This window comes from Scyliorhinus canicula, chromosome 11 (assembly GCF_902713615.1).
Source record: "Scyliorhinus canicula chromosome 11, sScyCan1.1, whole genome shotgun sequence".
Classification (NCBI taxonomy): domain Eukaryota; kingdom Metazoa; phylum Chordata; class Chondrichthyes; order Carcharhiniformes; family Scyliorhinidae; genus Scyliorhinus; species Scyliorhinus canicula.
In genome coordinates, this window is record NC_052156.1 from 121,169,585 (window position 1) to 121,187,823 (window position 18,239).

The 18,239-nt window shown below is 45.1% G+C and overlaps 1 protein-coding gene across 1 annotated transcript in view; it reads right to left on the bottom strand.

The window, feature by feature from the left end:
• The window catches only part of LOC119973338 (ATP-binding cassette sub-family D member 2-like), a 122,768-nt gene that overhangs the window by 80,861 nt on the left and 23,668 nt on the right, over positions 1-18,239 (bottom strand). Inside the window, exon 3 of the mRNA XM_038811221.1 lies at positions 14,027-14,151. Coding sequence (XP_038667149.1) covers positions 14,027-14,151 — 125 coding nt within the window. The remainder of the gene's footprint in view (positions 1-14,026; positions 14,152-18,239) is intronic.

The following is an 18,239-nucleotide window of genomic DNA, read 5'->3' on the forward strand; positions in this document are numbered from 1 at the left end:
GGTAGTACTACAGTGTTGAAGTCATCCTGATACTGAAAAATGCACATAAAAGAATACTTTAAAGGTAAATCCACGCAAATGTCTTTTCTTGCAAGTACTAATAACATTTCAAATCAATTCGCACATTTTATCTGCAGACTGAATGCAGAAAAATGTTGTTGGGCCTAGATCACCCCGTCAGGATTGCTGAGCCATATTGTCCATTTCTTCTGTGGTCTTCAGATTCGAAATAGGCAGAAAAGCATCTCCTGGAGAAGCTCAAAGGACTGATTACATTTGGGGGGAGGAGAGGCCATGTCCCCTTTTATGGTAACTCACATTCAGGTACATTTTTAAATGTACAAACTATGAGTGAGTGAACGGGGGCATGAGCGAGAGAGTGGACGGGGGCGCGAGTGAGAGAGCGGACGGGGGGCACGAGCGAGAGAGCGGACGGAGGCACAAGCGAGAGAGCGGACGGGGGCGCGGGCGAGAGAGTGAACAGGGGCGCGGGCGAGAGAGCAGACGGGGCGCGAGCGCGAATGGGGGCGCGAGCAAGAACGTATGGGGGCACGAGAAAGAGCGGATGGGGGGGCGCGAGCGAGCGAGCCAAGGTGGCAATGCCAAGATGCAAGCTTGTTTCAGGGGGAGGACCAGGGGATCACCCTGCACTGTCCCTGACCACGCTGGCCCCCCCCCCCCCCCCCCCCCCCAAGATGTTTCACCCAAGGCAGTATTCATGCGAGAACCAGCATTTAAATAGCATACTGATTTGATTTAATTTATTATTGCCACATGTATTAGTATACAGTGAAAAGTATTATTTCTTGCATGCTATACAGACAATGCATACCGTACAAGGGAAGGAAGGAGAGACTGCAGAATATAATGTTACAGTCATAGCAAGGTGTAGAGAAAAGATCAACTTAATACGAGGTAGGTCCATTCAAAAGTCTGATGGCAGTATGGAAGAAGCTGTTCTCGAGTCGGTTGGTATGTGACCTCAAACTTTGGTATCTTTTTCCTGACGGAAGAATTTGGAAGAGGTATGTCCGGGGTGTGTGGGGTCCTTAATTATGCTGGCTGCCTTTCCGAGGCACCGGGAATTGTAGAAGAGTCAATGGATGGGAGGCTGGTTTACGTGATGGATTGGGCTACGTTCACTACCTTTTGTAGTTTCCTGCGGTCTTGGGCAGAGCAGGCTCCATACCAAGCTGTGATGCAACCAGAAAGAATGCTTTCTATGATGCATCTGTAAATGTGGGTGAGGGGCGTAGCTAACGTGCCAAATTCCATTAGTCTTCTGCGAAAATAGTCGTTGGTGGGCTTTCTTAACTATTGTGTCGGCATGGAGGGACCAGGACAGGCTGTTGGTGATCTGGACACCAAATAACTTGAAGCTCTCGACCCTTTCTACTTCATTCCCATTGATTTTTTATTTTCTTTTAAAATAATTTCTATTGGAATTTTTTTGAAAAATATGTATCAACAGAACAATAATAACAATAATAAACACCCCCCGGCACCCGTAACAGCGCATGTAACAAACCCCCCCCCCCCCCCCCCCCCCCCCCAAACCCAATAAACAACAAAATAAATAAGCAAATTAACTTAAACAATACCCCCCCTGAGACCGACCCACCCCACCTTTCCCCCCCGGGTTGCTGCTGCTGATGACCTAGTTCCTTATCGTTGAGCCAGAAAGTCGAGGAAAGGCTGCCACCTCCTAAGGAACCCTTGTACCGACACCCTCAGGGCGAATTTGACCCTCTCCAGCTTAATGAATCCCGCCATGTCATTGATCCAGGTCTCCACGCTCGGAGGTCTCGCATTTTTCCACTGCAGCAAGATCCTCCGCCGGGCTACCAGGGACGCAAAGGCCAAAACATCGGCCTCTTTCGCCTCCTGCACTCCCGGCTCCACCCCAACCCCAAATATCGCGAGTCCCCAGCCTGGCTTGACCCTGGACCACCCGCGACACCGTCCTCGCCACCCCCTGCCAGAATTCCCCCCGTGCCGGGCATGCCCAAAACATATGGGCATGGTTCGCTGGGCCCCCCGAACACCTAATGCACCTGTCCTCACCCCCAAAAAACTTGCTCATCCTCATCCCGGACATATGAGCCCTGTGCAGTACCTTGAACTGGATGAGGCCAAGGAGTTCACCCTCTCCAGGGCGTCCGCCCATGACCCGTCCTCAATCTGCTCCCCCAGCTCCACCTCCCACTTAGCCTTCAGCTCCTCTACCAACGCCTCCTCCACCTCCTGCATCACCTGGTAGATGTTAGACACCTTCCCATCCCCGACCCACACCCCGAAAGCACCCTATCCTTTACCGCCCGCGGGGGCAGCGAAGGTAACCCCTCCACCTGCCGCCTAGCAAACGCCTTGACCTGAAGGTACCTTAACATATTCCCCAGGGGGAGCTCAAACTTCTCCTCCAGTTCACCCAGGCTCGCAAACCTCCCGTCAATGAACAGGTCTCCCAACTTCCTAATGCCCGCCCTGTGCCACCCCAGGAACCCGCCATCAATGTTTCCTGGGACAAACCGGTGGTTTCCCCCGCAGCGGGGCCCTTCATTCCCATTGATGTAGAACAGGGGCATGTTGCATGCTCTCCACTACGCTTCCTGAAGTCGATGACAATCTCCTTCATTTTGTTGACATTGCGGGAGAGATTATTGTCGTCGCATCAATTCACCAGATTCTTTATCTCATTCCTGTACTCTGTCTCGTCATTGTTTGAGATCCGACCCACTACGGTGGTGCCATCAGCAAATTTGAAAATAGAGTTGGAGGGGAATTTGGCCACACAGTCATAGGTGTATAAGGAGTATAGTAGGGGGCTGAGGACACAGCCTTGTGGAGCACCGGTGTGGAGAATGATCGTGGAGGTGTTGTTGCCTATCCTTGGTGATTGTGGCCTGTTGGTTGGAAAGTTCAGGATCCAGTCACAGAGGGAGGAGACGAGGCCCAGGTGTTTGGAGATGAGTTTTGTACGAGTAATGGTGTTGAAGGCTGAGCTGTAGTCGATAATTAGAAGTCTGACATATGTGTCTTTATTATTTAAGTGTTCCAGGGTAGAGTGCAGGGACATGGAGATGGCATCTGCCATGAACCTGTTGCAGCGGTAGGCAAACTGTATTGGATCAAGGCAATCCTGGAGTCTGAAGTTGATTCGTGCCATGACTAACCTTCCAAAGCACTTCTGTATGGGCCAGGGTTTAGAGAACCCCAAAGTGTATCATGGAGTTCACCTGACCCACAACTTTTAATAGGTTGTCGTATGGGGATCACGGCCCACTCTACAGGTGCGGTACAGCAGAAATGGAAAAGTATTTTTTAAACCAAAACAATATTTATTCTATGAACTCAAGTTAACCTTTTTAAAACATAGTGAACATCTTAGCAACCATTAATTCCAAAGACTACAACACTAAGTAAACCTTTAAGCTTTCCTTTTTAACATCCATACGACTCAAAACAAAACCTTTATCAGAATCACATCAGGTTAGTCACTACTGAAAACATTTATAATTCTGAATTCACCAAATGATCAAGAGATAGTCTTTTGATGGCAGAGGGAACAGCAGTACACCTGCTCGGTCTGGCTTCAGCTCCAAAACTGAAAACAAAAATAAAAAGCTGACAGACAGCCCAGCTCCACCCACTCTCTGACATCACTGCAGTAGTAAACACCCATTTCTTAAAGGTACTCTCACTACAGATATTTATATACATATCCATTTATAAACACCCATTTCTTAAAGGTACTCTCACATGACACTTTATAATGATGGCTGTCAGAGCCACTGGACGAGTCATCAAGGCACGCTGCTTAGCTTTTCTTTGGTACAGGGATGATGGTCGTCTTCCTGAGGCAGATAGGGAGCTCAGATTGTTGTAAAGAGAGGGTGAAGATGTCTGCGAATACCCCCGCTAGCTGATCCGTGCAAGACCGGAGTGCTCGTCTGGGTACTCCATCCGGGCCAGTGACGTTCTGTGGGTTGACCTTTGAGAAGGCTGCTCTGACATCTGCAATGGTGATCTCAGATACAAGTTCATCTGAGGCTTCTGGGGTGGAGGACATGCTCTCGCTGACCTCTTGCTCAAAGTGTGCATAGAATGCGTTGAGCTCATCAGGGAGGGGTGCGCAGGAGCCGCCGATTTTACATGCCTTCATCTTGTGGCCCGTTATGTCTCGCAGACTTTGCCGTGGTTGGCGGGGGTCCGTGTGGCTAGCCTGGGATGCGAGCTTGGTCCGGTACTGTCTTTTGGCATCTTTGGTGGATCTCCTTAGATCATATCTGGCTCCTTAGATCATATAATAATGATATCAGATGTCCTAAGGTGCTGTGTAAATGCAATACAGAGGAACACAATGATCGTCCAGCAGAGGGCAGTAGAGCAGAGCTACTGATTGGCTGATGCGGGAGAAATTTGCATACGTGCATTGCGGTCAGCGGAACCTGAAGGTGTACCTGTGCAAGAGACCCTAGGTGTTCAAGTGAAGGCAAGCATCCAGCAGAGGGCAGAAGAGCGGAGCTACTGATTGGCTGTTGCGGGGAAAATTTGCATACGTGCATTGCGGTCAACAGAGCTTGAAGGGGATTTGTGGTGGAGCTGTTGTCAAGTGACAGTTAAACCTGAAACACTTCTTCAGTGTTTCCCCCCCCCCCCCCGACCCCCTCCTCTAACCAAAAAAACCTACCCCCTCCTCTAAGCAAAAAAAAAACAACCGCTGTAAGGATCCCAGCTGAGTAAAGATCAAGGTGAAGGCTCGAGGGCAGGTATAAGTAGAAAGAAGTTGAACCGTGATGTCACAGCCTGCACAAGCAGCCTTCAGATTTTCAGCGGGAGCAGTGGCGAGGGGTCGTCGGGAAGGTAAGTTTACCTCTTTAAAAACTTACCTTGAAGAGTGACATCACAGCAAAGCAGTGACCTGATTGGCTGGTAAGGAAATTGCTCCAATTAGCAGTAGCTGGGAGAAATTTAACTCTTTGTGTGTTGGTAAGTATTGTGATTGTTAAGTAGAATCCTTATTCCTTTCACTTATTCATTATTTGATATTACATTTGTAATCAGTTAAGGTAAAGTGTAAAAATGGCAGTAGATCCCAGACCCGTGTTATGCTCCTCGTTCTCAATGTGGGAGTTCACGGACACGGCCGATGCCCCCGACGCCTTCATGTGCAGGAAGTGTGTCCAGCTGCAGCTCCTGTTAGACCGCATGATAGCTCTGCATCTGCGGATGGACTCACTTTGGAGCATCCGCGATGCTGAGGAGGTCGTGGATAGCACGTTCAGTGAGTTGGTCACACCGCAGATTAGAATTGGTGAAGGAGACAGGGAATGGGTGACCAAAAGGCAGAGAAAGAGCAGGAAGGCAGTGCAGGTGTCCCCTGTGGTCATTTCCCTCCAAAACAGGTATCCGATTTGGATACTGTTGGGGGAGATGACTCACCAGGAGAAGGCAGTAGTAGCCAGGGTCATGGCACCGTGGCTGGCTCTGCTGCACAGAAGGGCAGGAAAAAGACTGGCAGGGCTATAGTCATAGGGGATTCAATCATAAGGGGAGTAGACAGGCGTTTCTGTGGTCGATAACGAGACTCCCGAATGGTATGTGGCCTCCCGGGTGCACGGGTCAGGGATGTCTCAGATCGGCTGCAGGACATACTGAAGGGGAGGGTGAACAGCCAGTTGTCATGGTGCATATAGGCACCAATGATATAGGTACAAAACGGGATGAGGTCCTACAATCAGAATTTAGGGAGTTAGGAGATAAGTTAAAAAGTAGGACCTCAGAGGTAGTAATCTCAGGATTGCTACCAGTGCCACGAGACAGTCAGAGTAGAAATTCAAGAATAGTCAGAATGAATACGTGGCTTGAGAGATGGTGCAGGATGGAGGGGTTCAGATTTTTGGGACATTGGAACCGGTTCTGGGGGCAGTGGGACCATTACAAATCGGACAGTCTACACCTGGGCAGGACTGGAACCGATGTCCTAGGGGGTGCTTTTGCTAACACTGTTGGGGAGGTTTTAAACTAATGTGGCAGGGGGATGGGAACCAGATTAGGAAGTTAGAGGTCAGTAAAGAGGCAGCAACTAAAGCCAGTAAGGTACTAGATAATAAACTCAATGTGACTAAGGGGAAGAGTAGACAGGGAAGAGTAGACAGGGAAGAGATAACGAATGCAAAGGGACAGGAGGTCTGAGGCGCATTTGTTTTAATGCAAGAAGTGTAGCAGGTAAGGCAGGTGAACTTGGGGCTTGGATCAGTACCTGGGAATATGATATTATTGGTATTACTGAGACTTGGTTGAGGGAAGGGCAAGACTGGCAACTAAATATCCCAGGGTATAGATGCTTCAGGAGGGATAGAGAGGGAGGTAAAAGGGGTGGAGGAATTGTATTACTAGTCAGAGATGATATCACAGCTGTGATTAAGGAGGGCACGATGGAGGATTTGAGCACTGAGGCAATATGGATAGAGCTAAGAAATAGGAAAGGTGCAGTAACATTGTTGGGACTTTACTACACGCCTCCCAAAAGCGAGCGTGAAGCAGAGGTACAAATATGTAGACAGATTATAGAACAATGTAGGAGCAACAGGGTGGTTGTGATGGGAGATTTTAACTTCCCCAACATTGAATGGGACTCGTGTAGTGTTGGAGGAGCAGATGGTGCAGAATTTACAAGGAGCATCCAGCAGAGATTTTTAGAGCAGTATGTAAATAGTCCAACTCGGGAAGGGGCCATACTGGACCTGGTATTGGGGAATGGTCCCGGCCAGGTGGTTGAAGTTTCAGTCGGTGATGACTTTGGGAATAGCCAAGTATAACAAAATTCGGCAGGAGCTAGGGAATGTGGATTGGGAGCAGCTGTTTAAGGGTAAATCCACATTTGAAATGTGGGAGTCTTTTAAGGAAAGGTTGTTTAGAGTGCAGGACAGACATGTCCCTGTGAAAATGAGAGATAGAAATGGCAAGATTAAGGAACCATGAATGACGGGTGGAATTGTGAGACTAGCCAAGATGAAAAAGGAAGCATACATAAGATCGACGCAACTCAAAACTGATGAAGCTTTGGAGGAATATCGGGAAAGTGGGACAAATGTCAAACGCGCAATAAAGAGGGCTAAAAGGGGTCATGAAATATCTTTGGCTAGCAGGGTTAAGGAAAATCCCAAAGCCTTTTATTTGTATATAAGAGCAAGAGGGTAACTAGAGAAAGGATTGGCCCACTCAAAGACAAAAGAGGGAATTTATGCGTGGTCAGAGGAAATGACTGAGATTCTTAATCAGTACTTTGCATCGGTATTCACAAAGGAGAGGGACATGACGGATGTTGAGGCTAAGGATGGATGTTTAAATACTCGAGGTCATGTTGGCATAAGGAAGGGGGAGGTTTTGGGTATTCTAAAAGGAATTAAGGTGGACAAGTCCCCAGGACCGGATGGGATCTATCCCAGGTCACTGAGGGAAACGAGGGACGAAATAGCTGGGGCCTTCACAGGTATCTTTGCAGCATCCTTGAGCGCGGGTGAGGTCCCGGAGGACTGGAAAATTGCTAATGTTGTCCCTTTGTTTAAGAAGGGTAGCAGGGGTAATCCAGGGAATTAGAGACCTGTGAGCTTGACGTCAGTGGTAGGCAAACTGTTGGAGAAGATACTGAGGGATAGAATCTATTCACATTTGGAAGAAAATAGATTTATCAGTGATAAGCAGCATGGTTTTGTGCAGGGAAGGTCATGTCTTACAAACCTAATAGAATTCTTTGAGGAAGTGACAAAGTTAATTGATGAGGGAAGGGCTGTAGATGTCATATATATGGACTTCAGTAAAGCATTTGATAAAGTTTCCCATGGCAGGTTGATGGACAAAGTGAAGTCGTATGGGGTTCAGGGTGTACTAGCTAGATGGATAAAGAACTGGCTGGGCAACAGGAGACAGAGAGTAGTGGTGGAAGGGAGTGTCTCAAAATGGAGAAAGGTGACTAGTGGTGTTCCACAGGGATCCGTGCTCGGACCACTGTTGTTTGTGATATACATAAATGATCGGAACGAAGGTATAGGTGGTCTGATGAGCAAGTTTGCAGGTGATACTAAGATTGGTGGAGTTGCAGATAGCGAGGACTGTCAGAGAATACAGCAAAATATAGATAGATTGGAGAGTTGGGCAGAGAAATGGCAGATGGAGTTCAATCCAGGCAAATGTGAGGTGATGCATTTTGGAAGATCTAATTCAAGAGCGGACTATATGGTCAATGGAAGAGTCCTGGCGAAATTATAGCTAAATTAGTAACAAATTGGAAATAATACATATTTTAGAAATCAGGAATCTTCAGGGAAACAATTCAAGAGTGGACTATACGGTCAATGGAAGAGTCCTGGGGAAAATTGATGTACAGAGAGATCTGGGAGTTCAGGTCCACTGTACCCTGAAGGTGGCAACGCGGGTCGATAGTGGTCAAGAAGGCATACAGCATACTTGTCTTCATCGGACGGGGTATTGAGTACAAGAGTCGGCAGGTCATGTTATAGTTGTATAGGACTTTGGTTAGGCCACATTTGGAATACTGCGTGCAGTTCTGGTCACCACATTACCAGCTTAAGAGACGGTGCAGAGGAGGTTCACCAGGATGTTTCCTGGTATGGAGGGTGCTAGCTATGAAGAAAGGTTAAGTAGATTAGGATTGTTTTCGTTGGAAAGACGGAGGTTGAGGGGGGACCTGATTGAGGTCTACAAAATTATGAGAGGTATGGACAGGGTGGATAACAACAAGCTTTTTCCAAGAGTGGGGGTGTCAATTACAAGGGGTCACGATTTCAAGGTGAGAGGGGGAAAGTTTAATGGAGATGTGCGTGGAAAGTTTTTTACGCAGAGGGTGGTGGGTGCCTGGAACGCTTTGCCAGCGGAGGTGGTAGAGGTGGGCACGATTGCATAATTTAAGATGCATCTGGACAGATATATGAACGGGCAGGGAACGGAGGGAAGTAGATCCTTGGAAAATAGGCAATAGGTTTAGATAAAGGATCTGGATCGGCGCAGGCTGGGAGGGCCGAAGGGCCTGTTCCTGTGCTGTAATTTTCTTTGTTATTTTGTACTTTAGACAGGGATCTGCTGTTCATAATTGATGGTGAGCATCTAGGTAAATAACCCATAATAAATAATAAAATCTGATTTACATAATTTGTTCTAATTATAAATTGTTATACCATAGGCTTGCCTTTAAAAAGCCTGTTTTCCCCACAGGTATAATCTTCTAGTCTGGACGTGAAGTCTTAAAGAAATTAGATGCAACTGATGTTCTCTGAAAGCATCAAAATAATGCGGCAATCCAGCTATGCTGGACATAAAGATAATTAGCTCCAGACAGCTCAGAATATTCGTGAAAGTTCTACGACATGATTACAAGTTCTGCGACAAAAACTATACTTGGCGCAAACAGATGATAAATAATGCACCAAAAAGCTTTGCAACCCCTAATAACTCACTTACCACATGCATTATAAAGATACTTGACCAGAATTTACCCATTCTTGGGTCTCGCATAAGTCAGAAAACAGCTCAAGCATTGTGGGCTAATTTCATGAGAGAAGCATAAACTCAGAGGAAATACGATAGAAGTTGTTTTAAATTATGTATGGATTAGATACTATGCAGCCTGCTGGCTATTTAAGATGCATATCAATGGAAGGAGCTGGGGGTCATGCATAGAAGATCCTGAGGAACAGATGTTGGATAGATGTTTCTTAACAGTGGGTATAGATCCCTGGGATAAACTATTGAAGCATGTGATGAGTCATGCAAGTTCCGGCAAGAGGCAGACCTTTCCAGTTATGAAAGCTATGTTGTGGGTTTGCTGCAAAAAGCAGCATTTATGGATTATTGTGCTGACATTTGAGCTTTGAGAGAATTTTCTTATGCTTTAATTTTTTTGCCTTTTCTAGAAGATTGCAGAACTAAGGAAGTGGGCCAAGATATACCAAGCTATACGTGGCTTCCAAGTATCTGCCGATCTCTCACAATGCTTTAGTCAATTTGTACAGATCAGTTTATGAGGAATGAAAATGTTCCTGCTGCTATAATAAAGTAAAGTCACAATCAGCAACATCAGGGATCAGCAGCCTTTTCCCCCCTAAAGAGCATTTTTTTTAAATTGGGACCCGCAAGAAAAAAATTCAGTATTTCTAAGCCAAATTCTTGGCAAATTACCAAGTGTCTCAGGTAAAAAGCAGAATTTGCAAATATATTAAATCAAATACATATATTGAATGTGGGTATCAATAGGAGGGAATAGGAGGGAAAAAAAGCTAAATTAAAATGAACCTAACTTTGAATTTACCCATTTATTGACTTTTTCTTCAATTATAATTTTGCCAGTCAAGTCTTTAAAGTAAACTTCAACTTAAGATGCAAAGGATTAATTAAGATGACTTTTCGGCTATTGATTCTTCAGTTAGAAAAAAATTCCAACACAAAGAATATGATCACCTTCGCGATATTCAAAACAATAATAGTGGAAATCCTAAAACCTGTTGAACCAAAAGCATTATCTGTAAACATGGTGTAGCTACACCACTTCAACAGTTTCAGAACACACTGATGCTCTTCATTAAAATTATTATTTGAAAACAGAAAGCGCCTAATAATTAGCTTTATAACCTTGCAATAAAAACATGGCAGGGGGACTGGAGAAGGGGGTAGTATCGGTGTACGGGGCTATTTTGGAAGAGGAGAAGGCACCGCTGGAAGGGATCAAGGCAAAGTGAGAGGAAGAGTTGGGAGAGGGTATGGAGGAGGGGTTCTGGTGTGAGGTGCTCCGGAGGGTGAACGCCTCCACCTCGTGTGCGAGGCTGGGGCTGATACAGCTGAAGATGGTATATAGAGCACACCTTACAAGGGCAAGGATGAACTGGCTCTTTGAGGGGGTAGATGAGATGTGTGAACGTTGCGGGGAGAGGGGGGTGGGCTCCGCAAACCACGTTCATATGTTTTGGTTCCGTCCAAAGTTGGAGGATTACTGGAAGGAGGTTTTTCGGGTAATCCCTAAAGTGGTGCACGTGAAACTGGACACGGGCCCCGGGGAGGCCTTATTCAGGGTGTCAAACCAGCCGGGGTGGGAAACGGGTGCGGAGGTGGGAAACGTTGATCACCCAAAGGTGGACCCTGTTGAGCCCTGACGTGGCGGGGGGGCCTATTGGAATTCTTGACTCTTGAGATGGTTACGTTTGAACTGAGGGGAAAGATGGAGAGGTTCTACAATTCATGGGCGTTATTCATTATGCACTTTTGAGAATTGGATCACAACAAACATTTTGGGGGGGGGGGGGGGGGGGGGGGGGGGGGGACTGTATGCTTTAATGGTGACTATGGGTGATTCCTGATTCCTTTTTATCATTTGTTTATGTTAACATGCGGACTAATGTTTGGGGGTTTGGTGGGAGGATGGAATCATTGTTATTGATATGGGGATTGGCATTGCATTGGTTACTGATTGTTGTTTATTGTTGGATGTAAATTCGGGAGAAAATGTGAAAAGGAGAATAAAAATATATTTTTTTAAATAACGATGAAAAATGTGGGAAATCCAGTAATTTGGAAAGTGTTCTGCTGGTTATATGTTTTTAAAACTATTTTTAAAAAGTTGTTTAATGGAGGGACAGTTTGGCTAGGTTAATGGATCTAGTGTTTTTGATATGTTGAGCCAAGCAACACTGCAAGCAGATGTTTATAAAGTTGGTAACAATGGGGATAGAACATTAAGGGTTTAAAATGTCAGAAGTTCAAAGGAGACGACAATGTGCGAACATTCCACCCCTTCACATCAGGAAGGAGGTTGCAATAAGAAAGCACCTGCAGAAGGTGTACATCAACAAGCCTGCTTCTGCACAAGGACCTTATCAGTCCACCTGCTGCTCACCTCCCATCACGCCAGCCTGTATGACTAAGACCACTGTGCCAACAAACAACAGCAGAGGCCTGCAGCAGGAATGGAACCAACATGCGGCACCCTTAAAAACCATTTCCTCAAAACAGATCCCACCATCCACCCACAAGTTTCAACCTGCCTCGTCAAAATCGGGCACTTCTCAACCGTGTCCGTACTGATCAAGTCCTTTCTGCAGCAAATTGGCACAAGTGGGGCGTTACGGGGAACCTTGGCTGCAGCTGTGGTGCACCCCAATCAATGACTCAGATAACTCAAGACATTCCCCTCCCGGCAAAGTTCAGCCAAGCTCAGAGAGCTCCAATTAGCTATTGTGGAAACTTATTATTATTATTGCCTGGTTTGGTGTATGCTGCACATGCTTAAAAAAAAAGCAGGAATAACTGTTTGAACTACAATCAAGCTGTGTCTGTGAAGAAAGCCTGCTCGAACAACCAGTTGTTTTGTCCTACATCACAAGCAAACCCAACAGAATAACTGCTTGGTGTGGTAACTACTACTAGATGGTGCTTATATTTTATAAAAACCTATAGGTGTTGTTGGGGAGATTTCGCTCTGAAATTAGAGAAATAGGTGTTTGAAAGTGGGTAAAGTTAAGGATACTGTGTATAACCATTGAGTTAGTTCAGCGTACTTCTAGTTGACTATATTATTTATTTTATTGTGTAATAAACATCTATTTTATTTAAAGTCATACAAGTAGTGGGGCCATCATTCTCTGGTTTCCAAATCTTTCCTCACATTACACTAAATTGCAAAATACAGTTGAGACCAGGTGTTTCAGGTTTTCCTTCTGGGATTTGGAAAACCCTGGCATTTACCATCAGCTATACTCTTAACACCAATCACAAAGATATATCAGGACAGATTGTTTAAAAGATAGGTTTTAAGGAAAATCTTAAAGGAGAGGAGAGGTAGACAAATGAGTAGGTTCAGGGAGGGAATTGAACAGCTTAGGAGTTCCTTGATTTTAAGTAAAGTCACCAATGTGAAGTTAAAAAACTGGTATTGCTCAGGTCGGAATTGCTGGAATGCAGAGATCTCAGAGTTGTAGGGCTGGAGGAGGTCACAGGGATAGGGAGGGGTGAGGCCTCCGAGGAATTTAATAACAAGTATGAGAATTTGAAAATCAAGGCATTGTTGGACTGGAATGCAATGTTGGTTAGGGGCAAGTATAGGGGTGGTGGGCAAGCAGCACTTGATGCAAATCAGGACATGGGCAGTAGGGTTTTTGAATACCTCAGGTTTATGGAGAGCAGAGTTTGGAAAATGGGGCATGAGTGCATTGCAGTACTTGGATTTAGAGGAAACAAAGGCAAAGGCAAATAGGGTTTCAGCAGCAAGTAAGCTGAGCGAGTGACAAAGACATGAAATGTTACAAAAGTGGCAGTAGGAATTCTTGGAGCGGGCATGGGGTTGGAAGCTGAGCTGAGGACTAAATATGAGACCAAGGCCGCAAACAGTCTGATTAGCATAAACCAAGAGCAGGAGAAGACCATACAGCCCACTGAGCCTGCCCCACAATTTTCTCAACATTAATTGGAGGAAATTTCTGTTCATCCAATCAACAAGACTGCTGCGTAATTCAGACTATTCAGCTCTGCAACAGTATTGATACAAGTGAAAATTACCAGGCCATTTCTTTTTCTGCCTGCATGTGGATCATTACTGGGGCCTTTAGATACAGCACAATGCAGAGACTGAGGGTGAAGATTTCTTATGTGCTTCTAAAAATAAAATCTACAAGTTTCAGACTTACATAAAAACAGGACAATTAAATTGTCATGCATTTTCTCTGTGTTGTCACAAAATTTTGTCTGGCCACTGCATGTAGGGGACTAATTGCTTTTGCATGCCTGGGGGATTGTAATGTTAATGTAATTGCAAAACAGCAAAGTGAGCTTCCTCATTTTTTCTGGAGGGACTAGATCTCCTTGAAACACTGCTTTTCGGACAAAAGTTAAAATTATATACACTGCACTGCACTTTTCTGGGTTTTTTTTTACAAACACATGAATAAAGCCACCTACATAAATTGCCATTTATTGTGGAAATGGACTGGAACTTCATTCATACTCTTGTGGTGCACAATACCTCTTTGTATGAAGACATAATTCTTTCAATCGCATCAGCTCCAGCAGCCAGCAGATTGCGCGCAGTGGTGAAAGCTTCAGTTCGTTCACTAACCAAACTTACTTGCTTGTGTCCATCTTCTGACTCTTGAAAAACATATAATTATACATATTAAACTATATTTTATGGAAATTAATAAACTGTTTTAATCATATCTGCTCTAAACATGTAATTTCCCTGTTACAGAATATAGCAGCACTGTAAGAGCGTGCAGAATCTAAATTCAGGACAATGCTTTGATGATCCATTTGGTTTTAATTGGAGAACATCGCATTTGTTTTAATCAGTCTTCTTGATATTTGTTGCAAACTAATTTTCAATGCATATACAAGATTTCTTGTTTTCCATCAAAAACACACCATGAATTTTCCTAGAGTTATACAGCATAGCGAGTCATAAAAGGCTTAAAAGTATTTTACAGTTCTGTGATAAATAACAGAGCCAGAAATTGAATTTATCCTCTTTCTCAAGTAATACCAATAGATGCAAACTGATATCCTGCAATTGTGCTTTAAATTGTTCGATGCCTTACAGCACTGACTGTTTTATTAAATGTCGGGGTAGTTGTCCCTACAAAAACTATTATATAACTCATACCCTTCTGGTTTGTTGTGCTGTATGTGGTAATTCCAATTTAAACTAAAAACCGCTGATTAACCAGTACAGTAATGAAAAGTCCTCAAATTAGATACAACATAAAAAACATACTTATTCTGCCAATGATAATTTCCAAATATATTCTATGCTCTTGTTATGAAGCCAACTTGCCTGCTCATCGAGAGCAGAGATTGGGAACTCCAAGTCACGGCAGGCTGGGAGTGGGTTGGGCACGCGCAGTTCACCATTTTGAGTTTTTTGGGCCAAGGATGGGCCCAGCATGTCTGTGTAGAAAGGGAAAAATGGTGCAAAATCATGGGTCAGGATCAGCAGAGCTTCATTGAAGACAAGAATCCCAGACAGGGGACAGGAAAGAGGCCCCAAAAGGGAGAAGGGACAGGTGGAGGTCCCAGTTAAGTTAAGAAGAGAGGAGCAGAGAAAGAGACTCCAAGTAAGAAATGGGTTGTAGTTAGCAAACTTTAAATAAAGTGGGCTCAAGAGCAGCCGTGAAAATCCAAAAAACAGCAGATGGTTGGCGACTCCACGCTCCTGGGGTGAAGGTACCCCTTTGGAGTGGTAGTGTTCTGCTCAGCATGGCCAAAGAGCTGAACTTGTACTTGTGAGTTGGTAACTGAATGCACACTTGGGGAATCAAGGAGATTGGAAGGATATGTGTCCCAAGGGTATGTGTCCTATTGAAAGGACAGGCAGATAGACAAAATGGGCAGAGTTGTATTGTAGTAAGGAATGAAAGTACATCGATAGCAAGAAACGATATAGCGTCGGAAGACATAGAATCCGTGTGGGTAGGGTTGAGGAATCGCAAAGGAAAAAATACGCTGATGGAAGTTATGTACAGGCCCCCCCAGCAGTAATCAGGATGCGGGGCAGAAGATAAACCAGGAGACAGAAAAAATATACAAGAAAGTTAATATCACAGTAATCATGGGGGACTTCAATATGCAGGTGGACTGGGGAAATCAGGTTGGTGGCGGATCCTTGGAAAAAGAATTTGTGAAATGTCTGCATGATGTTTTTTTGGAGCAGCTTTTGGTACAGCCCACTAGGGGACAGGCAATTCTGAATTTGGAGATGGGTAATGAGGCAGACTTGATTGGGGATTTTAAAATGAAGGAATCCTGAGAGGGCAGTGGCTACAATATGATAGAATTCACCTTGTAGTTTGAGAGGGAGAAGCTGGAATCAGATGTAATGGTATTACAACTGACTTCAGTCGTTTGTAAGATTTTAGAGTCCATTATTAAAGATGAGATTGTGGAGTACTTGGAAGTGCATGGTAAAATAGGACTGAGTCAGCACAGTTTTGTTAAGGGGTGGTCATGCCTGACAAATCTGTTAGTATGCTTTGAGGAGGTAAAAAAGAAGTTAGACAAAGGAGGGCCAGTGGGCATAATCTATTTGGATTTCCAGAAGGCCTTTGACAAGGTGCCATACAGGAGACCGAGAAGAAAGACTCCATGGCATTAGGAGTGTAGCCACCTAAGATGGACACTGGGCTACAAAATGGAGAACTGCTAAGGCTGCAGGGAGAAAACAGTCTTAGCAAGGACAAGCAGTTTGCAGAAGACTAATTAGCATTCTGCACTACAGAAACCAGTTTGTGGCCAGGTGCAGAGTGTCAGCCAAAGGTGTAAATGGCAACAAGATCTACATAGTAATGAGGTGATCCAGATCCAGGCCCGCACAATAGAAACATTTAAGTATGAATGGATACTTTTGAGTAGACGCCCAGACAGAACGGCACCATAGTATCCAACACAAAGAACCATAGGTACCGCCCCACCCATCGAGAAGCGACCCTCAGATTGGGGGGTTTGGAAGATATCGATTGGGAAAAGGCCCAATCGATACATGGCAGGTAAAAGACCGCCCCGAAGGGGCACGGACTTTGGGGGACCTATAAAAGTAGACCCCGCACATGGTTCGGTCTGTTTTTGGCTCCGGCTCCCTGCTGTTTTCATCGCTTTGCTGATACATCGCATCCTGACTCCAGTTCCATCACCAGCCGTTGAGCCATCAGCCATCGAACTGTAAGTGCCACTACGACGATCGCTACGGGATCCAGACTTTGCTAGACCCTGACAACTTTAAATACCTGAGAGTTGCAGACCAAGAACGGGACGAAGGCCTTGCTCCCTGACCTTGCCTGTTCCTGTCTAGATAAGTATTTTAGTTGTTTAGTATTAGAAGTAAGTTAGTCTCTTTAGCGTATGCATGTGTATTTATTATATTTGTCATAATAAATATCAATCGTTTGGACTTACTAATCGGTGTACAGATTTATTACTTTGAACCTGACCTTGATATACTTGTGAGGTGTCTAAATACGGCACCTGGCGACTCCTGAGCATAATTACATACACAGAGCCATAGCAGTGTTAAGCACACGGCCTTTAAACGGAGGCGTGTTAATACACTCCAGTAAAACGCGCAACAGGAGCAAGGATAGAGGATTGGCTGGCTGGCAGAAGGCAAAGAGTGAGGATAAAGGGGCCTTTTCCAGCATGGCAGCCGGTGACTAGCGGTGTTCCGCAGGGGTCAGTGTTGGCCCACAACTATTCAGGATATACATTAACAATTTGGAAGGCGGAACTGAGGGCATTATTGCTAAGTTTGCAAAAGATACAAAGATTTGTAGAGGGGCAGGTAGTGTTGAGGAAGTAGGGAGGCTGCAGAAGGACTTTGACAGGCTCAGAGAGTGGGCAAAGAAGTGGCAGATGGAATACAATGTGGAAAAGTGTGAGGTTATGCATATCGGCAAGGAGAATAGAGGCATCGACTATTTTCTAAACGGGAAAAGGCTTAGGGAATCTTAAGCAAGTAGGAGTCCTAGTTCAGGATTCTCTTAACGTTAACATACAGGTTCAGTTGGCAGTTAGGAACACAAATGCAATATTAGCATTAATTTCAAAAGGGCTAGAATACAAGAGCAGGGATGTTCTGCTGAGGCTGTATAAGGCTCTGGTCAGATCCCATTTGAAATTTTGTGAGAAGTATTGGGCCCCGTATCGTAGGAGGAAGCACTGGCCTTGGAGAGGGTCCACAGGAGGTTCACAAGAATGATCCCAGGAATGAAGGGCATGTCATAGGAGGAGTGGTTGAGGACTTGATGGGTGTTTAGAAGAATGATTGGGGGGGGGGGGGGGGGGGGGGATCTCATTGGAAATTCTAGAATACTGAGAGGCCTGGATAGAGTGGACATGGAGGTGTTCCACTAGTAGGAGAGACTAGAACCCCAGGGCACAGCCTCAGACTTTAAAACTGAGATGAGGAGGAATTTCTTCAGCCAGAGTGTGGTAAATCTGTGAAACTCATTGCTGCAGACATCTGTGGCGGCCAAGTCACAGTGTGTCTTTAAGACAGAGATAGATAGGTTCTTGATTATTAAGGGGATAAGGGGTTATGGTGAGAAGGCAGGAGAATGGGGTTGAGAAACATATCAGCAATGATCGAATGGCGGAGCAGGCCCGATGGACTGAATGGCCTAATTCTGCTCCTATACCTTATTATCTTATTATATAGCTGATACCACTGATGGGGAGCCCAAGAAAGATGC